We start from the raw sequence: 23,123 nt of genomic DNA on the forward strand, positions 1-23,123 counted from the left end.
CCTATGCAGGTTAGACAGAAAAAAAATCCTACAACTCCCACCATGCCCCAGCTATCCCTTAGTGATCTAAAATGGGATGTTATGATTAAGAATGCTGACACAACTTGCTGGCCCTTAAACATTGCAAATACAAAACTCGAAATAAACACTTTGCCATGTTTTCAAATAGCTAGCTTTGGCTCTCTCCCACCTATAAAATATCAGTATTAATTAGTTGCCCCTGAGCAGCTCTTTGTACATCTCTGCTAGCCAATCTGTGGTGTTGGTATTAGAATGCATGAACTATAGGGTGACCATATGAAAAGGAGGACAGGGCTCCTGTATCTTTAACAGTTGTATAGAAAACGGAATTTCAGCAGGTATTATTTGTATATGTGGAGAACCTGGGGAAATTTCCTCTTCATCCCAACAGTTGAAGCTGCAGGTGCCCTGCCCTCTTTTAAATCTGGTCACTCTAGTATAGCTCCTGCAGCTGTAACTGTTGTGATGAAGAGGGAATTTCACCAGGTTCTCCATATATACAAATGACACTTGCTGAAATTCCCTTTTCTATGCAACTGTTAAAGATACAGGAGCCCTGTCCTCCTTTTCATATGGTCACCCTAAGTGACTCAGATATCGATTTGTATGTAGATCATCTCTATATAAGACTCATGGAGTAACTAGTTCTGCCTCAAGCTGCCATTTTCAATCTGGATCCACCATCTAAGTTATCATTTTCTGTTGGTAGACTTTGGAGTTCTAGTAAAAAAAAACCCAAAATAGATCAATAAAGCCTAAAGTCTGAGCACACCTCCAATGGAATAATGGAAACAACATTAATGAAAACAACTGATTTTCCAAATAATTTTTAAGGCACTAATAAATCTGGGAGATATACAGATATACAGGCTGTTGTTCCTTACCTGGACCAAATTCCATCCTATTAAGGATTCAGCAATGATGGATGTTACAGTTGTACATACTCCACCAAAAACCATTAGGTGTGTAGGTCCGTATTTTATTGCATCATAGAAGGCTTTAAGTCCCTTTGCATTGTCACACTGGGGAAATAAACAAACACAACAATTTATTACTAACTGCAATTTAATATTGGTCTCTCTCTCACACACACACATGTGCACAAGTGGCGGGTTATATAGTATTTCCACAACTAATATTGAAGGTGCAGGAAAATACTCAATAAGCAACAGATTTTTAAGTATTCCTGTGGTCATTTGTAATTGTATGATGCAGATGGCTACAGCCTGCTCTTCTGTGTCTTAAAATTGAAATCCCTTAAAATCATGTACATCATATTAAAGAGGCAGAGAAAGGGCCCATAAAAAGCCAAATTCTATTTTATCTAATAATGTAACCAGAATCCATCAAAATGTTTACAATTTGATCAAGTGTTCCCTTAATTATTCTTCATTTATTTTAATAACCCTTTTATTATAGATAGGTCTCTCTTAATGTTATTTTAGAAGGATATTGTTGAAATAAGATCTGCTGCCATGTCTCTGGTTGATATTTATTTATATAAATATTTATATACAGTTTTTCAGCCCCATATGGGGCCCCCAAACAAACATAATAAAGTAGCGACACAAGAAAATCAATTTAAAGCAGACAACTAACTGTCTTAAATGCAGCATCATAAACAAGCCTCTTGCAATCAGACAGTTTTAAACAGAACAGTTTTAGTACTCTTTCTGAAAGCTGGAAGTAAAGTGGAGAGGGAACTGCGATACCTGAAAAGGCGCACTTCAGATGGTATGGAAGGAACAGGAACAGGAACAGTTATGCAAGAGCAGGCAGTTCTTTAGCTATCCTGGACCCAAACTGCATTGAGCTCAACACCAATACTTTGAAATGGACTCAGAAAACATCAGGAGCAGATGCAGATTAACTGACATGCTCCAAATAATGGGACCCTGGCAACACTAAACCAGCTAGTTTCCAAACAGCCTTCAAAGGCAGCTCCAGGTATACATGGATTGGAACCAGATTATCTTAATGTTTCCTATTTCTTGCACAAGTCTGTGGTTATTGAGATAATCTACCTTGGGTCCCAGGGCCTAGGAAGGTAAGGCTGGTGATGTCCCTGAGATAAGGCCTCTTGAGTTGTGGTACACTGATTCTGGAATACCCTGGAAGTTTGTGCCAGGTGAAGACATTGTCCGGACATTTAAAGATTTTGAGTTTCATATAGTTATCTGACTTTCTGATTTTCTCTATGCTGCTACTGTAGCATAGCTATGGTTTTATGTGATGTTTTCTATTGTTTGTATTTATTTATTGCATTTTATACCACCCAATAGTCGAAGCTCTCTATTCATTGATGATTTATAGTTTTAATTTTGTTAGACCCTCAGAGAGCATTTTATCTCAAGAGTGGCATCAAAACATGTTAAATAAATAAATATAATTATCTCCCCTAACCACTGAGCATGCTGAAATAGGAGAGGTAAACACAAAGGATGGCTACAGATAAAGAAAAAACAACACAAAAGCTGTTTACAATGTTAGTTACAAGATATGTCTACCCTGGCCTCATGATGTTGCAGAGTTTACACCTGGGGGGGATCTACACTACTGCTTTTAAAGCGCTTTAAAGCACTTTGAAAACGTTTTGAAACCTGTATATGCAGTGTGTCCTGGGCCCCAACAGTTGTCAAAACTGTTATAAAGCGCTTTAAAGCAGTAGTGTAGATCCCCCCCTGTAGTTTGCAATCATTCCAAGATACCATACCAAATGAAAAATAGCTAGGGGTGGCTGGGTGAAGTGGTGGAGCATGCAATATAAAATAATGTCCCAGAAATCTTTACACGGAAGAGCAGTGACCAGTTTGGAAATGGAAAGAGATTCATGAGCAATAGCATGACTACCAGCCTTCCATGCATGTGTGGTTTTCTACACAAGGTTAGAAATCATTGTATCTACTTTCCGTTTCAATGCAGATCTGAGCTCTACATAAGGAGCTTTTCCTTTCCTGCTTTTCTGCTATATAACCTCTAGGTGGCACTGTGCTATAGTGGAATACCAATATTGCTGCTTGGCCTTTCTACTCTGATCATAGCCCAAGCAAACGTGAAAAAAACTGTAAGCCTATGCACCTGCCTCAGGTGAAAAATCTTGGTGTTAGGAAGCTGCAGGCAGCTCACCTGAAAATATTCAACATCATGACTAAGACAAAATACAAAGGAATTTATTTAGTGCAGGCAGGGGCAAATATGTTTCCAAATAGACTTAATTTGTACCCTTTTAACAGGGCATACTGTACTAATCTCAGTTCTGGCACACAAAGTTAAGCACCATTGTTCTGATCCTAAAATGAGTTCAGGACAATTTATATCCACCTGGCATTGTGTCAAGCTGACAAATCTGGTGCAGCCACTGATTGGAGAGTGAAAGATCATTCAGCTGTGCTGAACAATCATAATTAGCCCAGAATACAAAGTAGTGGCAGGAGTATACAGGCTTCTTCGCACATTACTTCTTTTGAAATATACTCCAAAGATTTAAACATGCACTTAAAACATAAAGATGGTATGTGTTTGAAAACATGTGCATCATATAGGTACTGTATTTCTTCGATTGTAAGACGCCATCAATTGTAAGACGCACACTAATTTCAGTATCACCAACAGAAAAAAACAAAACCCGAAGACACACCCCATTTTTAGAGATGTTTATATGGGGGGGTGTGTGTCTTAGAATCGAAGAAATGTATATACATCAGAGAACCAGGACTATCTGCAGTTCCCTATGTAATGGGTTTGTTGCCAGGTAATATGTGAAACAACTCTGCAGGGAATGAAGACATAAATATACTCAAGCTAGAACAGCTGTAGTAGTGGCAGTATCCATCTCTATCTAACTCAATATTTCTTAAAAATGGGAGATGCAATACGGCATTCTTTAGCTGACTGCATTGTAAACAAGAGAGACTCTAAACTGGATTTAATATTTCCGAAGTTTGTTTCAATTTTGCACGTTAGGTTCAAGGTTGCAATCCTACATAAACTTATGTAGAAGGAATCCCAATTAAGACAGTTCCCACCTACCACTTATCTTAGGAGTGGCCAGCTGGCCAGGGAGATCAGATGTTTCATATCCAGCAATTATACTAATGCTCCTGCTTAAGCCATATCCATTCACAGAAAGAGGACACTATAAATCTGTCAGATCATTCAGATTAAATACTCAAGTAAGTTGGGACTTTTATCTGAATTTAAAACAAAGTATTTCCCACATTAGATACTGTGACAACCATATTAACAAGTTCAAAGCAGACAAATTAGCAAAAAAATGTGTTTCCCCATATCACTTGTGAAAGTGTTTGAAGTATATTAGCACATGTTTGCATGTTACTATTCTTAATTAAGCCAATAATTCAGCTATCTTTACCAGCACCTTAGGGTTGTCCCTCCATACAACATAATAACATTTCTTCTCAACAAATCAAGCACAGAGAAAAACAACCTATTTACTTGTTAGACTTCTATGGTTTGGTGGAGATGTAACATAAACCATTCCTTAACCATGATTAAGGGATCAGAACTGTGCCGTGGGATTGTATGCACTGTTCCCATAGCCATTCTTTTCTATAAAATCTCGGCTCAGTTGCTCTGCTCACCACAATTAAGGCCAGAAGGGGAAGAGTCAAAGGAATCTACGCAAGTGGGGAAATTGGCTGAGGAAGGAAGAGAATAGGTCCATGCTTTTTCCACAGTCCTTTTAAAAGATGGGCCATGTAATAGCTGTACTAGCCATTTCACAAACGCTGTACTCCAAAACTGGACTTCAACTTCCAACATACCACTCCCAAGCTACACTCAGAACAAAAGCACCCTAGTTCTCGGATTCTGAAACAGTTCAGAATAATCAAATAAAAAATTATTATGGGCATAGATCAGCATAAATACAAGTAAAATCAAATTTAAACATTAAATCAGCATTTCTCCAATCTTATATTCATTGCATTTACAAAAACACTGCAAAAACCTCTATCTGATGTCTGCCATTTACAGAAATATAACAGCGAATTAGCTAATTCATTTTTTCTTTAAATCCTAACAATAACTTTGTTTTAAGACATGTAAAAGCCTTAACGGTCTCCAATCCCACTATGACATAACATGCAACAAAACAAATTCCCAGAAATCTCCCTCCTTGCGGTACAGAAGGTAAAACAATAAACCTAGGTAGAGTTATAAAATGCCTATATTTAGGAAGAATTAAAACTACTACATTTTACCACTTTAATCCCATAATTGGGATTCCCATCTTCATAAAACAGACAACAGGTGTTTTTTGTGTGCTAAATATTGCATATTTTTGAGGTCTAAACCTTGAACCCTTTGAGACAGTAACATTTTAGCTTAATAGTCTGTTTAGCAAACTTCATTGTTGAAAACTCAATGAAAACTTATTTAGAAAAACTTTCTAAAGAAGTTTAAATCTATACAGAAACATAGGTCTTATGATGTAGTTGACTTTAAAAAACCTTACAGCATCAAAACAGTAGAGCTGAATCCAAAGCTTCAAGGCAGTGAGTCCAACTCTAAATCTCACCGGTTGGAATCCAACCTCCAAATTAATTCATTAATTTTATTTATTACATATTTATACTGCCCAACAGCCAAGGCTCTCTGGACAGTTCTCAAGTAAAACCATATTATACAGAGGTCAAAATTTAAAATATATGTTTTTTAAAAATGTCATATAAAACCAGAAAAAAGTTATAATCTAGGGAAAGCTTGTCTAAAAAGATGTGTTTTCTGCCTCCCGAACCACACAAGGGAGGGTTTTCCAGAGGCTGGGTGATGCTACAGAGTAGGCTCATCATCGTGGTTCTTCGTGATGACATCTGTTCGTCTTGGAATGACGAACAGGACCTCCTCTGACTATTGTAAATGTCATCTGGGTGTGTATAAGGAAAGGCGGAGTGTTAGGTATCCCAGTCCCAAGTTGTTTAGGACTTTATAGGATAATAACATAATAACATGATTAAGAACTGCAACTCATTTTTTTTTAGGAAGATCAAGAATAGACCAGTGGAAGACTGCTTTCACCACTTTCAATCCATATTGTAATACAGATTGTAATAGTGGGGTACATGGGAGCCACCTTTAGCATAATAAAAGCAGAATATTGCAGGAAGCAGAGTTCTCTGCCACATCCCTTGTCTTATTTCTTTGCAAGGAGCGAGCAAGAGAAGATTTAAGGTTATCAAATATTTATTTATTTTATTTTATTTATTTACAATATTTAGATACCACTCCCCATTCAAAATTTCAGAGCAGTGTACAAGATAAAATAAAATAAAAACAGAATAAAACACATTAAAATAGATTTTAAAAGAAGCAAAATGAAAAGTGAACCATGGATGGTCATTAAGGAAAGGCTTCCTGGAACAATTACATTTTCAGGAGGCACCAAAAGGAATACAAAGTTGGTGCCTGTCTGACCTCCAGAGGCAGGGAATTCCACAGGAGGGGCGCCACCACGCTGAAGGCTCTTCCCCTGGTGGATTCCAATCGGAGGATGGATCTAGGTGGAACCACCAGGAGCAGGCCCTCGGATGACCTCAGTGACCAGGCAGGTTGATAGGGGAGAAGGCGCTCCCTCAGGTATCCTGGTCCCAAGTTGTTTAGGGCTTTGTACACAAGTACAAAAACCTTAAACCTGGCCCAGTAGTGAATAGGGAGCCAGTGCAGTTCCCTCAGCAGAGGAGTTACATGCTCGAAAGGGGAAGCTCCAGACCACAGCCAAGCTGCAGCATTCTGCACTAGCTCCAGCTTCCGGAGCAGCTTTAAGGGCGGCCCCACATAGAGTGCATTGCAGTAATCCAATCTTGAGGTTACCAATGCCTGCACCACTGTGGCCAAGATATCCCTGACCAGGAGAGTCCATAGTTGGCAAACCAAACAAAGCTGGTAAAAGGTACTCTGAGCCGCCATGGCCACTTGAGCCTCCAGTGACAGAGATGGATCTACTAGTACCCCCAAACTATGAACCTGATCTTTCAGAGGAAGTGCAACCCCATCCAGAACAGGCAATGAGCCTATCTCCCAGACTCGGGAACCACTCACCCACAGGGCTTCCGTCTTGCCAGGATTCAGTTTCTGTTTACTGGCTCTCATCTGGCCCATTACTTAGTCTAGGCACTGGTCCAGGACCTGCACAGCCTCACCTGATTCAGTTGTCACAGGGAAATAGAGCTGCGTGTCATCAGCATATTGATGGCATTTATTTACTTATAACTTAAGACCTGCTCAATCTGATTATTATTTATTGTCTATTTGAAAATTCTCTTATCTTTAGAGAAAATCGTAATCTTAGTTTTACCATAGTAAATACTTGATTTTTAGAACTATAAACAGCGAACATAATACCAACAACCATGCTCAATCTACATGGAAACAGTATGAAAAGTGTTTTCTGATTTTATCCAAGTTTTCATGAAACTGGTTTCATCCATCAGCGGCAATGAAGCTAGAAAAGCAGAGCATACTCTACTAAAAACCCACTTTCACGGGTCACATGGCACTTGAAACCACCATAGTTCAGGGTTGTGTGGGCGGAATCCAGTGAGTAGAATTGAACGTCCTCAACTGTGTAGGTGCTGCTCAGCAAATGAGAGAGGCTTGCTTCCTGCCCCCCTTTCAGTGTTCTCTGGCTCAGGGAAGTTTAATGGAAGAAATGAATTAACTCCCTTAGTTTACCCCGCACTTCTCCCCTCGCATCCACCAGGATTGTGAATTAGCAATGAAGCCCAGCTCCCCACACTCCTGGGGGGGATCTACACTACTGCTTTTAAAGCGCTTTAAGGCACTTTGAAAACTTTTTGAAACCTGTATATGCAGTGTGTCCTGGGCCCCAACAGTTGTCAAAATTGTTATAAAGCGCTTTAAAGCGCTTTAAAGCAGTAGTGTAGATCCCCCCCTGGTCACTGTAAGAGTGGAGAATGAGTTACTATCCCAGTACAACTCAATTCTGACTATTGTGCTAATGAGACATGGCACTATTGTGCTATTACAGGATTGCGAATTAGCAATGTTGAAGTCCAGGAGGGCACCAGTTTTGGGAAAGCTGACTTAGGGCAAAAGAGCACTTTGTTGCTATTATTGAACAACTGGGAGCTGGAAATCCTTGCAGACTGTCAATCACCCAGAGAGAGAGAGAGAGAGAGAGAGAGAGAGAGAGAGAGAGAGAGAGAGAGAGAGAGACCTTTCTTTGGAAAGAAATTGTGCCTTAATGTAAAGTTCTTATCCTTCTGCACCTAATAATTTCCCAAATTGCTCTCTTGGGACTCCTTGAAAATACGTTTTCTCTCAATCACTCTGGCTTATCTCTCTTACCACCCCACTGCCATTTAAGGCTGCAATCCTTTTACTCTTTTACTTGGTATATAACCTTGTGGAACACAGTTGGCTTACTTCTAAGTAAGCATGCATTACATTAGGGCTGTAAGGCTGTAGTGCTATATACCCCCTCCCCAACCAAGAAGCCCTCATTGAACTCAATGGCACATCTAACTGCACAGATTAGACACATCTAATTATGGCTTGCACTGTAAGGATGAGCTTTTATCTATGTAAAAGGAAACCCATTTGAATTTGGGGCAACGCTCTCCCAAAGAATCCCACACATGGTCTCTCCCACACATGGTCTCTTTTCCCTCGCATCCACCAGGACTGTGAACTAGTAATGCTGAAGCCTCCTTTCTACACAAAAACAACCGTCAGGCTCTAGCCCGCCCCTGAAGCATCAAAACAGTGCAACTGAGAAATAGTGCAAAGTAAAAATAAACAGGGAACGCGAGCAGCCAAATAGCACGACTGTGCAATAGCGCTAAATGGGAAAATAAACCTGTGTCCAAGGGGCAGCCCCACCAAGTCACAGGCACACCCAAAGGCACGCTCAGTATGATTTAATTCAGGAGAACAAATTAAACACTGCAGTGGAACCATGCAAAACCCGCATTTAAGGAAAAAAGACACAGATTTTGCAAAACTGAGCCTTTTTAAGGGGGAAGTTGCTGTGGGGTAGCGACAATATTATGTATTGCGAACGACCCTCATGTGCTTTCACTCCACACTAAATCACCCATGTAGATTGGGCCCCAGGCTTCTCTGAGAGAGTAGGACAGCATTATCCACATAAAGTAATACAAACATCGCTACCTATAAAGCTAAAATTATGTATGCAGATTTGTATGTCTGGAAATGTTTACCCATTTCCAGATAAGTTAGAAACTTGAAATTTGGCACGCTGACAGGTTTTGCTGTACAACATACCAGAAAAATATAAAAACAAGCATATTTCTATTAATATTTTTAAAGAATTTAATTTAAAAAATCATGGGCTTACACCTACAACTCTCAACATGACTTGAGTGGAACTCCCACCCTACCTTCGGTAGGAGGCCAGACTTAATGCACTACACATCTTTCACAAACCGCTCCTAACGTCAGTCTCAAGCAGTCAAACTAATTCCTCAGCAAAGGCACTCTCTGTCCTGATATCGCTGTTTTCTCAGAATATGCCCCCAAACTGAAGAAGAAGCGCATACGCAGCCTTGGCACTTGGGAGAGAGGGAGGGAGGGGAGGCACTCTGTGTATGCCCAGAAACATCCTGTCTGCTGCAGCAGCACAGCATTTGAAAATGGCTGCCCATGGCACCCCCCTCTGTCACCAAGGCAACAAGCACCAGGGTCTATGCTTCTGGCCACATGCCAATGACGTTGTCACCAGTCTGAGGGAGCCCAGGGTGGAGAATGGGGGCTGGCCGGGAGGCCAAGCAGCTGCCACTGCTGCAGCAGCAGGAGGATGAAGATGGCGAAGAGGACGATGATGAGCAGCAACATCTGGCGAGGGGCTCAGCCGGGTTCTACAGTGAGGGGAGGTTCAGTTGCTGGGATACCGTAGAAACCACTCTGGGGCTCTTTCTCCCCCACCCATCCCCTCATTAAAGATGAGTAAGTTGCAGAGATATTTCTTATTTATCAAATAAATGTGATAAACCTTATTCAGGGACCCAAGCAACACTGGGAATACCAGCTAATCTATATTTACATAAAGCTGAATATATGAATGTGGGCTTGTATGTCCAGAAATGTTTACCCACTTCTAGATGAGCTACAAACTTGAAATTTGGGACACTGATAGGTCTTCCTGTACAATATACCCAAACAGATCCAGTAACCCAATTTTTGCAGTTTACCTATTTTTTAAAATTTGAAACAAATCCTACACTGATGCCTACAACTCCCAGCATGCCTACAACTCCCAACAACTGTCAAGGAAGCACCTCTCAGAGGATGGGGACATCTGTGGACCACCAAAGGTATGCTGGGAGGTATAGGCTTTTTAGAAATTTCAGAGGATTGCGCGTGGCCTAGCATATTTTCCCCTAAGACTATGTGCGTGACACTTGCTAGTATCATACTTATCCCCCTTTTGTAAATTAGTGCAACAGTTACCTCATACCATAAATTTGGGAACCTGTTTTACTTCACAACATGTTAAAGGATGCTAAAGGATGGCAATTGGGGATACCACCAATTCAAATCATTCTTTAGTACAGAAGGAAAATATTATCATGCCCTGGTGCCTTATTCAATTTACGTTGGCCAGTTAAATCACTGGCCTCACTGTGTTGAATATCAGACCATTCCAGAAGATATATCAGACCATCACTTGCAAATGAACCAGCACAATTCCCTTCCAAAAATATACCAAATAAGTCTCTCAGGTTTTAGCTACAATAAAATAAAACTGAGGCCTTTTCACAGCTTTAGAAAACAAATCCCAAAACATTTTACGTTCCTCTGCAATATGGCAAAACATAATAAAGCCCATTCCTCTTTTAAAGCCCCTCTCTTATTACAAAACAACATCTTATAGACCAGCTTTCCTCAACCTGGGGCGCTCCTGATGTGTTGGACTGCATCTCCCAGAATGCCCCATTCTGGGAGTTGTAGTCCAACACATCTGGAGCGCCCCAGGTTGAGGAAGGCTGTTATAGACCTTTTGTAGTTGATGGTTAGATATGATGACTTTATTAAGACCGTCTCTGTAATGGTTACAAAAATATCATAGGGTTTTTATTATATTAAGTGATATATAAATATTATTAAGAAATAAATAATCTGGAGAACATTGTAGATGCCCTATCTTAGTTCACCTTGCATTCTAAATTTGGATACTGCTGGTGCATTATGAAATTATTACATATTATTTCAGACTTGTAGCTAAAAAAAAACTGCATACAGTGGAAATGAGGGTATCCCTGCCCCCCTCTCACAACGTTGGTCCCTTAGATATTGCCTTGTTATTTAAACAAGGATGTAGGAAACAGGAACCAATACCCATCAGGCATACAGTGATGTGAGACTGCCAGTAAGGCCTTAGCTAGACCTAGGGTTTATCCCAGGATCGTCTTGGGGGGGATCTACACTACTGCTTTTAAAGCGCTTTAAAGCACTTTGAAAATGTTTTGAAACCTGTATATGCAGTGTGTCCTGGGCCCCAACAGTTGTCAAAACTGTTATAAAGCGCTTTAAAGCAGTAGTGTAGATCCCCCCTTGGTGTCGTCCCTGCCTGCTCCAGGGATATTCTGTGTGTCATTTACATGAACAGGGATGACCCTGGGACAATCCTGGGATAAACCTTAGGTCTATCCAAGGCCTATGAGTGGGAGTTCAGATTCCTCAAAAACAAAGAACTAGAATCTACAGCATTACCATCTTATCAACCATCCAAGGCACCCCACTCCCCTATAAACTTTCCTGAAGGCCACCCAGCAATGTCAAATGCAAGCCTTCCCAGCCTGTCTCCCTTCATATTCCCACTGTCTCTTAGCAGACATCCTTTACTACTTAAGTGCTCAAATTATCCCTGTGGAAGCAGAATCTGCCTTGCTGGGAATTCTCCTGGGTCTTGCATTGTGCAACCTGTTTCTGCAATATTAATCTAGCTTCCAGTATCTCTTGCACAATACATGGCTGACAGGTCCTGGACAGCTCCACTAAAGCTTTAGTCAGTATCCCCCAGACTTGCAAGCCTGGCCAGTTCAGGACAGATGGAAGGTGAGCACCTCAGTAGCAACTCCTATTGCAAAACAAAAATATTCACTTCTTATTTAGATTGAGAAGATATTGTTCTTTCCTGGATCTCTGTAACTTCCTATTCAATCATTTCCCTTTCCCCCAATCTTAATTCTAAATTCACTTTGTGTTTACAGACTTTGTAATGATAATGAGACTTCTAATTTTTATGCCTGAAAAATAATCTAAAGAAAAATATTTGGCCTCTGCGCACAGTGGACCTTAACAGGGATGTCACTAAGCAATCACTAATTTGTTCCTCTTCCCCTACTTTTTTTAATTAGAGCCACTATAAAAATAAGAATTCTAATCTAGAAACTAATGAAGCTAATAAGCATACCTTATGAACTGGATATTGTTGGTTTAACAGAAAAAGCGGGTGGAAACCAGTGGCTATGACTTAATTCTACTGCAACAAAAATAGTCACATGGCCACTCATACATCACACACAGTTGACAAAATAATTTTACCTGACCACTTGTAGCCATAACAATTTAATTTAAATAATTTTATTAGAATTCATATTCAAAAATCCCTTGCCTACAATTCAGCTACTACTGTATAATTATATGACTCATGTGGCAAAACCAAGGGGATCAAAGATTGAAAAAATTAATAAAATGAAGACACTGTACAAATATTAGAACTCTCTTACCATTATAGCCCTGTAGCAAGTAGATTTTCAATAGTACTCACATTATCTCTCACATTTGGTACTCTACAAGGCACCTCCAGGGTATTGTTTCTTTTAGATCCTCAAATTAGTTTTAGCTATTATGAATATAGCTTGTTAATTTTACCATTTTTCTATATACCATGTGTTACTGAGCCTTTTCCTTAAAGACAGTTTGGTGATTCCCATTTAGCAGCTAGTAATATTTTGGTTGTTGTCAACTTATATTTGAGTCACTAATATGGGTAATCTTATGTTTTCCTCAAGTGACCAGACAGCAGATTTGGGGGCTGTGTGTTTTAGATCAAGAAAATGGCATGAAAAAAACAGTTAAACCTCTCTCCCCCTGTATCACAATACAATTTGCAACACCACCACCATCCTTCTGGCTGAAGAAATAAATGGATATAAGTCTAGAATATCTTACTTAGTTTGGCCCTTATATAATGCTCCAAGGTAAATTCTGATCCTACCAATACACTTAAACGCTACAAAAAATAATATAACATGTTAAAAATAGTTTCTTGTTATTTTCTTCACTAACATATCCAAGCTTTTATTTTAATCCTTAGACATTGAATAGCATTCAGTGTGTAAATCTAATAAATGTGAATCTAGTGTGTAATTTCCATGTTGATCTAGCCAGTGTGGTGTAGTGGCTAGAGTGTTGGACTGGGAGTCGGGAGATCTGGGTTCTAGTCCCCACTCAGCCATGGAAACCAACTGCGTGACTTTGGGCCACTCACAGACTCTCAGCCCAACCTACCTCACAGGGTTGTTGTTGTGAGGATAAAATGGAGAGGACGAGGATTATGTATGCTGCCTTGGGTTCCTTGGAAGAAAAAAGGTGGGATATGAATGCAATAATAAATAAAATAAATAAAACCTGTGATGACTGTCTTTCTTTTCTGTACCTCACTACACACAATCCTATGTGCTTTCCTCAGACACAGGTCCTAGGAAAACACATAGGATTGAACTATTAGACCATTATTCTAGTGTTTCCGCAGATGTTTTTCACTTAGGTAAGAGTTTAGTGATAGAGATTATTGTACGCAATTGTATGTGTTTTCAGTCTTTTCCACAAATAACAGTTAGCATAAGCACATGATAATGTACACAGCTGAATTAATTTTACAATTTGTGAATTATCTTCTAATAATATAGATTTTACCATGCTGGGAATTTAAAAAAATCTAGGCTTGTGTGATTGAGAGCAATATGAATGACTACCACCTCTAAAATGGCTAGAAATAGCAGCATTCCAGTCCCTGTAGGTTCAAAAACTCAGTGCAAATGAACATTCTCTGCAATTTAATGCATCTATGACCATATCTAATTGGTACAGAACATCTTGGCACATTTTTCAAAACATGCTACTAGTATTGAAGCATGACTTGCTTAATCTTATTTTAAATATTATGGTTTTTTATTGATATTTTCCATTTATAGTTAAGGAACACGATAATCATATACTTTAATCTATGGTGCATATAATCCTTGGCTCAGAATTAGCAGGCAGAGACTACAGCTAGTTAGTTCTGCTAGTAATAGAATTTACAGTGGCCAGTGCTGACCATATGAGAGAAGGGTGAGGTTCCAGTTTGATTCCCTAGATGGTAATGCCTCCCTTCCCTGGTCTCACCCCCTTTCCTCTAATGGTTTGGTATTTTCCTGGCTTTTGACATTCCCCTCCCCCCAATTCTAAAAGGTTGAAATGCCTCTCCTAAAGCTCAGGCCACAGCTAGACCTAAGGTTTATGCTGGGATCATCCAGGGTTCACCCCTGCCTGAGCACTGGATCCCCTGTGTGTCACCTATATGAACAGGTTTAACCCGTGGACAATCTAGGGATAAACCTGGATCGCCCAGGTTTAGCTATGGTCTAGCTATGGCCTCAGTTACTGGTAGAAAGAACTTTAAGCTAAAATAGGCTGGCATTTTTTGGTATTTTGGGCCACAGCTAGACCTAAGTTTTATCCTGGGATCATCCAGGGTTCGCCCCTGCCTGAGCACTGGATCCCCTGTGTGTCACCTAGATGAACAGGTTTGAGCTCTGGATGATCCAGGGATAAACCTTAGGTCTAGCTATGGCCTTGGTCTCACCCCCTTTGCCTTTGTTCCCCACAAACCACTGGAATATGGTGTCCAGAACAGGATTTCAGCCTCCATGTCTTTAATTTTGGATTGGGACAAGCTTGTTCATTAAATCCTGTTATAATTCATTATTAAGTCCTGTTATAATTCATTATTTGACTGCTGCAGTTTTGTATCTCACTACTGTATAATCCTATGTGTGTTTTTCTCAAACATAGGTCCCATTAAGTTCAGTGGGGCTTTCAGTATTCAATTGATTGCACTGTTAAATAACTATTCCAATGATTCCTCTGGTGTTTTTCACCTCTTAAGATCATCTTAGCCTTTCTGCATCCTCATGCTGCACAGGCTAACCCCATGCCATGCTGCAGTGGTAAATTTTGAATGGTAGGTGCTCATCATAAATTGCAGTCCCCATAGCAACACCCCCAAGGAAAGTCCAAAAATGCAAGCAGCTGTGTTGAAAGGTATCAACAAACCAGCCCTAGCTGTTTTCATTCCAATCAGGAGCAAGTCTTTTGTAAAGTCATTGGATCTTAACTGCCCATTCAAGACCATGCCACCCCAACATATTTTGCATTACAACAGGGATAGCTGAGAAAATACATTTCCAAGTTACTGTGAGGATTGCAGCTAAGCTCAAGGGGGAACAGGGAAGCCTGAGGGGGGTGGCAGATGACATCAGCATCCCTGCTAATCAAAAACTGGCACTGCTGCATCCAGGGTGAGCCCTGGCTCCACTACACCACTGCCCCATATTAAAAGCCACTAAAATTGTGGAATTGACCATACTTCCTTGTTATTGGACAAGGGGAAGTCCACTCTCTTATAAACTCATCTCCTATATAGTGCTTCTGAGCGGTGTAGCACAACCTTTCCCCAGTACAGGTACTGAGATATTGATGGCAACTACTTGTGATGGCAACTACAAGGGGTCAGGCTAGTTCTCAAAGCCAAAGCAAGGGGACAAGATACCCCCTACGCTGGAGTTGGGAGTTCTGGTCACAATACATTGCCACTGCTATTCAGCAAAACACAACTGGGTTCTCAAATGCCTACACTACAGCAGGAGCTCCAGTTCCACCAGGATCCTGCTGTGTAGTGTGTTATAGAGTAATAATTTATTCAATCCTGCTTGTGACATTGTTTCCTTGAAACAATACACTTTTCAATTGAAACAGGAGTCAGTGACAGACAGGAGATGGACTAATTATCACAGACTAATTTCATAAAGGATTTCATAACTGTACCTTAAATTAAATCTGATCTTTAGGGAACACTAGAAAATTATGTAATGTTACGTAATTACACATAGTGATTGGTTGCAGCATAACTATGTGAAGCTGTTTCTGTTAAGGTGTTTTGTTGCTATAATATATTCTAGCTTTGTCAGCATATTTTAATAGAATTGCAAAACAGAGTTGTGGGAATTTACTGTGCTTTCATAGGAATTAAGGGACGCTTGAAAATACTGGAGAGTGCTATACGTTTATCTGGAAGAAAATCCCACTGAAATCAATTGAAATTACTCTCAAGTCTCATCAATATCTGACAAAAAAACCACTCATGGTTGTTTATCTTCTTAAGGCTGCAATCCTATACACTCTTACTTAGGAGTAAGTTCCATTGAACACAATGAGACTTAATTCTAAATAGACATGTACAGAATTGAATTGTAAGTCAATTATGAAGGCCTAATGATGCATTCCCCACCTCTTGTGGACCAGCTGACTCCCAGCAAACCCTAGAAATACCTGAAGATGCACAGTGCTTCTGCAAGGAGGTGGAATAGTCACTGCAGTGCCCAACCAGGGACAAAGGTGCTATGAACTTGCAGCTGTTTGCTAGGGATAGTTGCAATGGCTCTCAGCAGTCAAAACAGCATTGTTGCCTGAACGCTGCATGGAAGATCGGCTGTATATTCTCTAGACCCCTGCACCCGGTAAAGAACAGGCAGGTTTGCATGGAAGCTGGGCCCTGTATTTTTCAAATCCCATTTATGCCTGGTGTTGTTTCTTGGAATGAGGTGACCAGGGAATGTCAGCACAACTTTCCCCGATAATAGACACATGTAGCAGAGTTAGACATTGGGTCAAAACAAAGTGTTACAAGTCAGAAACCTACATTGGAATCAATTTACATGTTAAATCTGATTATGTTTCATGTGCTGCCAGAAATCCACAAAATAAGTAAAGGCTCCTATGAGCCCAAAGCGCTTGTACACAAAGAAGGCTGCTCACGGCTTCTCTAATGGCTTTACTGCTCTGGATTGCCTCCTTCTAATCAGCTTCCAGTAGGGAGAGGCAATGTTGCTATGCCACTGCATCAAGTCTGAGTGGATCATTTACAGTGCAATCCTATACATCTCTGCTCAGAAGCCCCATTCATTCTAATGAGAGTTACTTCCAGGTAGTGTGAATAGGATAGCAGCCTTGGTCTCTCCTGGTATGCTGATGCAGCAGAATTTTGCACCTTCAGAGCTTCATCCCATGTACCTGTTTCTCTCGAATTATCCCCTACAGCGCTAAGCTGTCGCCATTGTTGTTGTTGTTGCTACCAGGCGGCTAGATCCTTTGCATACCAGGAAATGGGTTTAAGGGGGGGGGGAATCATTAAAAAATCAACGGATGACCCAATCCAATTCAAATTTGGTATGCTTAAAGCTCTCCTTAATATCTAATACTGTGCCAATTTTGATGTCTTTATCTTTAAAGCTTACGCAGATGTAAGCATTTGTTTAATTTTTCTTTAAATCCTGCTCCTGCGCCCCAATGGCCACTCGGAAAACAACAAATGATACGCTCGAAAACTAGTAGCAAAATACAGCGAGGCTTTTGCCTTTGAAGCACAATTAAAGCAGGATGCATGGGAGTACTTCACAATAAAAGCAGATTATAAACTAGAAAACTTCAGAGTCCTTTGCACGCAATTCGCAGTGATTGCACAATATAATGCTGGTGTGATAAAGCTCTCAGAGGAGGCTTCCTGATGCATCTGCATTAGTCACTGGAGGCTGGCTCAGAACAGTGATTCACACAGATACACCGGAAGGAGGCAGACTCCTCCTTTTCACACTATAAAAGGAAACTATTTTAGACACAAGGGTGAAGTGTGCCTCTAACTTTGGAAAGCATTGTGACATCAGTGAGTCCAGCAAAAGAAAAGCTCAAATCACCTGTTTCACAGTGTCACGCTCACTTTAAATGGGCCTTTGAAAATTAGCAGGAATATGTGTACTTATTCCACACACATACTGTGGCTGTTTGTGGTCATAATGAAAGCCACAAGTATGAAAACCAAGACAGAATCTCTTATATTAAGTGGGAAGGGAGATGTAAAAGCAACCTTTTCTCTTTCAAATGTTCTATGCCAGGTGCTCCATGAATGATTCTGATCCTTGCAACTCCCATTTCATCCCCAGTTCAAGCAGGCACACATTAGGATAATAATCGTTCGTCACCATCACACTGAGAACTTAGTGTCGGAATGTATTTCCTAACCATAAATATATTTTGTCGTGCAAATAAGGATGAAGTCTAGAAGAAACGAACTGATAAGTACCTTTTTATAGAGTGCATTTTGGCCCCCAAAGAAAAATTGCACTGGTTTAACTAAAACTTGTGCTTTAAACTGCTTTGCCCCATGATCCCTTTAAATAAGCTTGTAATTGCTTTATATTTAGTATAATTTTGTAACTGATTGCTAAGACCAAAGATGTTTGCTCCTTCCTCAACAACTTTGATTAAATTAGAACTCTTTCATATTTCATGTCAAATGAACTGTGAAATAAAAGACTTTTCAAAACAATCTAAGAAAAACTAGTTAATAAAAAAAGAAAGAGAAAATAGAGTTACAACTGATCCTTCATCCTGCTGTGCATGCTGCAGAAAGTATGGTTTAGCAATCCAGTCTTCTGAGGGGTATCAATTGGCTCTTGAATTGTGAACTTGAAAAGAGAGGCTGTGTGTGTATAGAAAGCAGCAGCTTTTGGGTTGGGAGAGTGGGAAAGATTCTCCAATCATTTCTTCAGTGACTCTACAGTAAAGCTAGCTGCTGATTACAGGAACAAGATCAAATGCAGGACTCCTAGAACATGAACAAAAGACTCTTTGCTGTGTGTTGTGGAGCTGAGAATTGGCACAGCCACCTGTGATGAAGCAGTGTAAGTTATACATACACACTATGTGACAAGACTGGTATTGGCCTTTTGAGACCCATCCTTGGTCAACTAACACAACTACAACTTTTCACTGATCAAGCGCTCTGAGAGGAATTGGGGTGAGTGTGCTCTGCTCCCATGGTTGCCAAATTCTACCTGTGCTATTAGCAACATGACCCACAGAAATTAAGTAGATTTTTTTTCATCAATTATCTCCATGCTAGGAAGAGTACTACTTAATTTCTGTTAATCTCAGGCTGCTGTTAATGGTTCAAAAGCAGGGCCATTGTTAAAAAAAACTACCATTCCTATCTGCATTGCTTAACTTTTACAAAATGTGGCAGTAGGTGTTGTAGAACATGCAGTTGTAGGAAGTTACAGCATTGAGCTGCTGATCCAATAGGGGAGGACACTATACAAATTGGGTGGTAAATGAATATCTGGGCTATACCACTTCATATTGCAGGTAAGGGTTTATGTCATCAAATGCTTTGTGATTAAAAAAAAAAGCCCTACACATAGAAACCCAGCATATTGACAAGAAGGTGTGAGCCTAGCTTAGTTTTCTATGTGCAAATTATAATACATATTTGCATATAGAAAAATAAGCTAGGTTTTTTTCCTGACATTCTCATTTTCTACATACAGAGAGTATTCAGTCATATAAACCCCAGGTGCATTCACAAGTAGTACATCCAAGCAGAGATTGAGCACCTCGGTGAGAACTAAGCCCAACTTAAACATTAATAACCGAGCAAACACACAACTGCTAATTAGCTAAGTAACTATTTATAAAATGCATTAGTTGCTATTCTGTACATTAAAACATCTAAGGCAATTTACAATTAAACATAAAAGCCAAAACCAAAAACACCTGAACACCAGCCAAAAAAAGTGCTAATAAAACTAAGGGCTCAACTACGCTAAGCAGGATATTCCACTATGAAAGTGGTATATAAAAGGCAGGAGTCACACTACTGCTTTACAGTGGTATTGAACTGCACTGACAACTGTTGGGGCCCATTGACACAAACCACATACCGCTTTCATGCTGCTTCCATAGTGTTATATCCTCCTTGGTGTAGAAGTGTCCTGGGCCCCAACAGTTGTCAGTGCACTTCAGTACCACTATAAAGCAGTAGTGTAGATCCTACAGTGCATGTTAATACTGCTATAAATTAGTAGTGTGGCTCCTGCCTTTTATATACTGCTTTCATAGTGGAATATCCTGCTTGGTGTAGATAAGCCCTGTGTGTTCCCAACACCAGTCCCAAAGTGTACTCCTGAATGACAAGTTGTCCTCCTAGAAGCAAAAGGTAAACAGCAGCGAAGCTAGCGAAGCCTTTCAGGGGAAGTGTTTCTAACAAATAGGTGCCACCATTGTAAAGACTGTGCTCCACATTTTGACTTCAGTAAATGAAGGAACAGGGAGCAAGCCCAAAAGGATCAGACGATAAAGTGGAATACATGAGAATGTAAGAGTCACCTTTTAGAATTGGCCTTGGAAGTGAATAGGAAGCCAATGCATAAAAACTAACGCTGCAATTCTATATATACTTACTCAGAGTAAGGGTCACTAAATACATTGGGCTTACATCTGAGCAGACATGCATAGGGTTGCACAGAAAATTTCAGAATATGATAAAGCCTACTTCACAGAATAACAATTAGACTGTAAAACCAGATGAAATGCTGAACACATTTCCAGCACCCAAATAAAAAGCATTTGTGCATCCTGTTTCCTCTCCATAACACATAGTAGAATTTACTCTTTTCGTATCATCATGACATTCTCTGCCATAGCCCTCAGGCCACAAGCAGCAGCAGCAGCTACTGACGTGGAGTAGGAATATGGAAATATTGAATGTCAGCATTTCAGGATACAAGTACATTTTACTAGCCATTACAGAGTGGGGAGAAGACGTAGAAGAACAGATGCCATTTTCAAAGGCAGGTGTGCATTTAGCATCATATCTGCTTTGGCCATTCTGTTGTTACATGATATCAATGTCTCCCCACCTTTTCTTACCCCAATCCTCAGACATTTTAAACTAGACAAAAGGTCCAATTAAAACTATGTCAATGTATGTTGGTGAATATATAAGCTCCCTGGTAAATGTTAGCCTTGTTTTTAAAATGTACTTTATATACACTTGACATCTGAAAAGCTGCTTATGAATTTCTAATATGCCTCTGAAAAAACACAAACCATCCCAAAAATAAGGTTAACCCCTTACAGCATTTTATTGTTAAATCAAACATAAAAAATGGAAATGCTACTCGTATTTGTTTTATGAATTTATAAACTCAAAACTGTTTTCAGAGGAGTGTACATAAAATGACCCAAAACAATACAATATAACACAGTACAATAAAAACAAGCTACAATGTAAATATCAAAAAGTAAAATGAAGAGGCTTCAAACTATTTGAACCAGCTGAAAAGGTATTTGTAGTTTCAGACTGTTTCAAGACTCTACAACTTAATGAGAAGAACAGTTGGGTTCTTTAATAGCCACTTAATTCTTTACAAATAAGTTAAGCTAATAAACAACACATAAACTGTTAGTATTTCAAGAGTTTAAACAGCCACAAAAGATTACTATCTATTAAAATCATTATACCAATGTGGTGTAGTGGCTAGAGTGTTGGACTAGGAGTCAGGAGATCTGGGTTCTAGTCCCCACTTGGCCATGGAAACCCACTGGGTGACTTTGGGCCAGTCACAGACTCTCAGCCCAAGCTACCTCACAGGATTGTTGTTGTAAGGATAAAATGGAGAGAAAGAGGATTATGTTCACCGCCTTAGGTTTATTGGAGGAAAAATAAATAAAAAAATAAAAAATAAATAAAACAATGCTTGAAACTAACTGGATTTAAAATATCTTAATTTCCAAAAATTAGATAGGTTTCATCAATATCATTTTTAAATGAACTGCTTTTCTGAAAATTGCCTTTCTGAGAAAACAACTCAGGAGCAGTTTTGCTGGTTGCTGAAATCGCCAACACATTCTTTTAGCAAACATAACTATGAAAATACTAAAAAAAATTACCACTCATCCACATTTCCCTATGAAGAACCCTGTTGGATTGGACAGAGGACAAGCAACAGCAGAAGGCCACTGCCTTCATCCCCTGCTTTTGTGTCTCCCAGAGACACCTGGGTCTCCCATACTAGAAACAGAATGCTAGGCCTTGATTTGATCCAACACAGTTTTTCCTAAGCTCTCTTTCTTGAGACTGAAGAGGGAAATTGATGCAGTTCTCTAGAAAGATGTTGACACCTGTAAGAAGAAGTACCTTGAATACCCTTTTATTAAAACAGTATTCTTAATAACCATCATATCATCTATGAAATAATGGATTTCAGGTTCTCCATATAATGGGCACACACACAAGAAGGAAACTAGCGCACTTTTTCCACTAAAGGAGTAGAGAGAGACACTGGATAAGCCTCTTATCGTATCACAGTTTGAAGGTATCAGAGAGGCATCTCTTAACAAACACTTGCCCCTGTACAATGAATGTCACGGCTGAAGAATGCAAACGACAAGCCAGACTTCCTGCCACTCAGACCGTCAAGCCATTTCCCATCAATCCCTTTGTTCAATTTGATGAGCAACTGAGAAGCACAACACTGTAACCTAAAGAAGAACGCCCCCACCTTCTCCAGTATTAGGGAAGCATTTGCTAGCTGCTCTTCCCAGAGGGTGTCCACACAAAAGCCCTTGAAGAAGGGGGTGGGATTATTGGCACACAACAAATGTTCCCAGTACAACTGTTGTTTCTATGCAGTCACAAACTCCCCAAGTTCAGGATTCTTTTTCATCCTTAAAAGTGTCATAATGTTAAAGAAAGGAAATCAGTGATTTCTGGAGATCCCTTACAGACACAGATGTGTGATGGTGTCATGATTTGCTAGATGTGGCTCCTATAGAAATGTAGGAGTCAGAGCTCCCACGGATTGTTGGGGGCAAGCAGTAATGCAGGCTACAAAACTGGGTCACTTTAATCGATGCTGGTAGGATGCTGTAACATCCCCAGCCCCCAAAGGCAGGGATGCTCTAGCATCCTCAGATGAGCCTGCATGCCAAAA

The 23,123-nt window shown here is 39.9% G+C and overlaps 1 protein-coding gene across 2 annotated transcripts in view; it reads right to left on the minus strand.

Moving 5' to 3' along the window:
- Positions 1–23,123, minus strand: part of GABBR2 (gamma-aminobutyric acid type B receptor subunit 2) — a 353,790-nt gene that overhangs the window by 309,431 nt on the left and 21,236 nt on the right. For both annotated transcript variants that reach the window (XM_063130215.1, XM_063130214.1), the window contains exon 2: positions 906–1,043. In XM_063130215.1, coding sequence (XP_062986285.1) covers positions 906–1,043 — 138 coding nt within the window. The remainder of the gene's footprint in view (positions 1–905; positions 1,044–23,123) is intronic.

Source organism: Elgaria multicarinata, chromosome 7 (genome assembly GCF_023053635.1).
Source record: "Elgaria multicarinata webbii isolate HBS135686 ecotype San Diego chromosome 7, rElgMul1.1.pri, whole genome shotgun sequence".
NCBI classification, from domain to species: domain Eukaryota; kingdom Metazoa; phylum Chordata; class Lepidosauria; order Squamata; family Anguidae; genus Elgaria; species Elgaria multicarinata.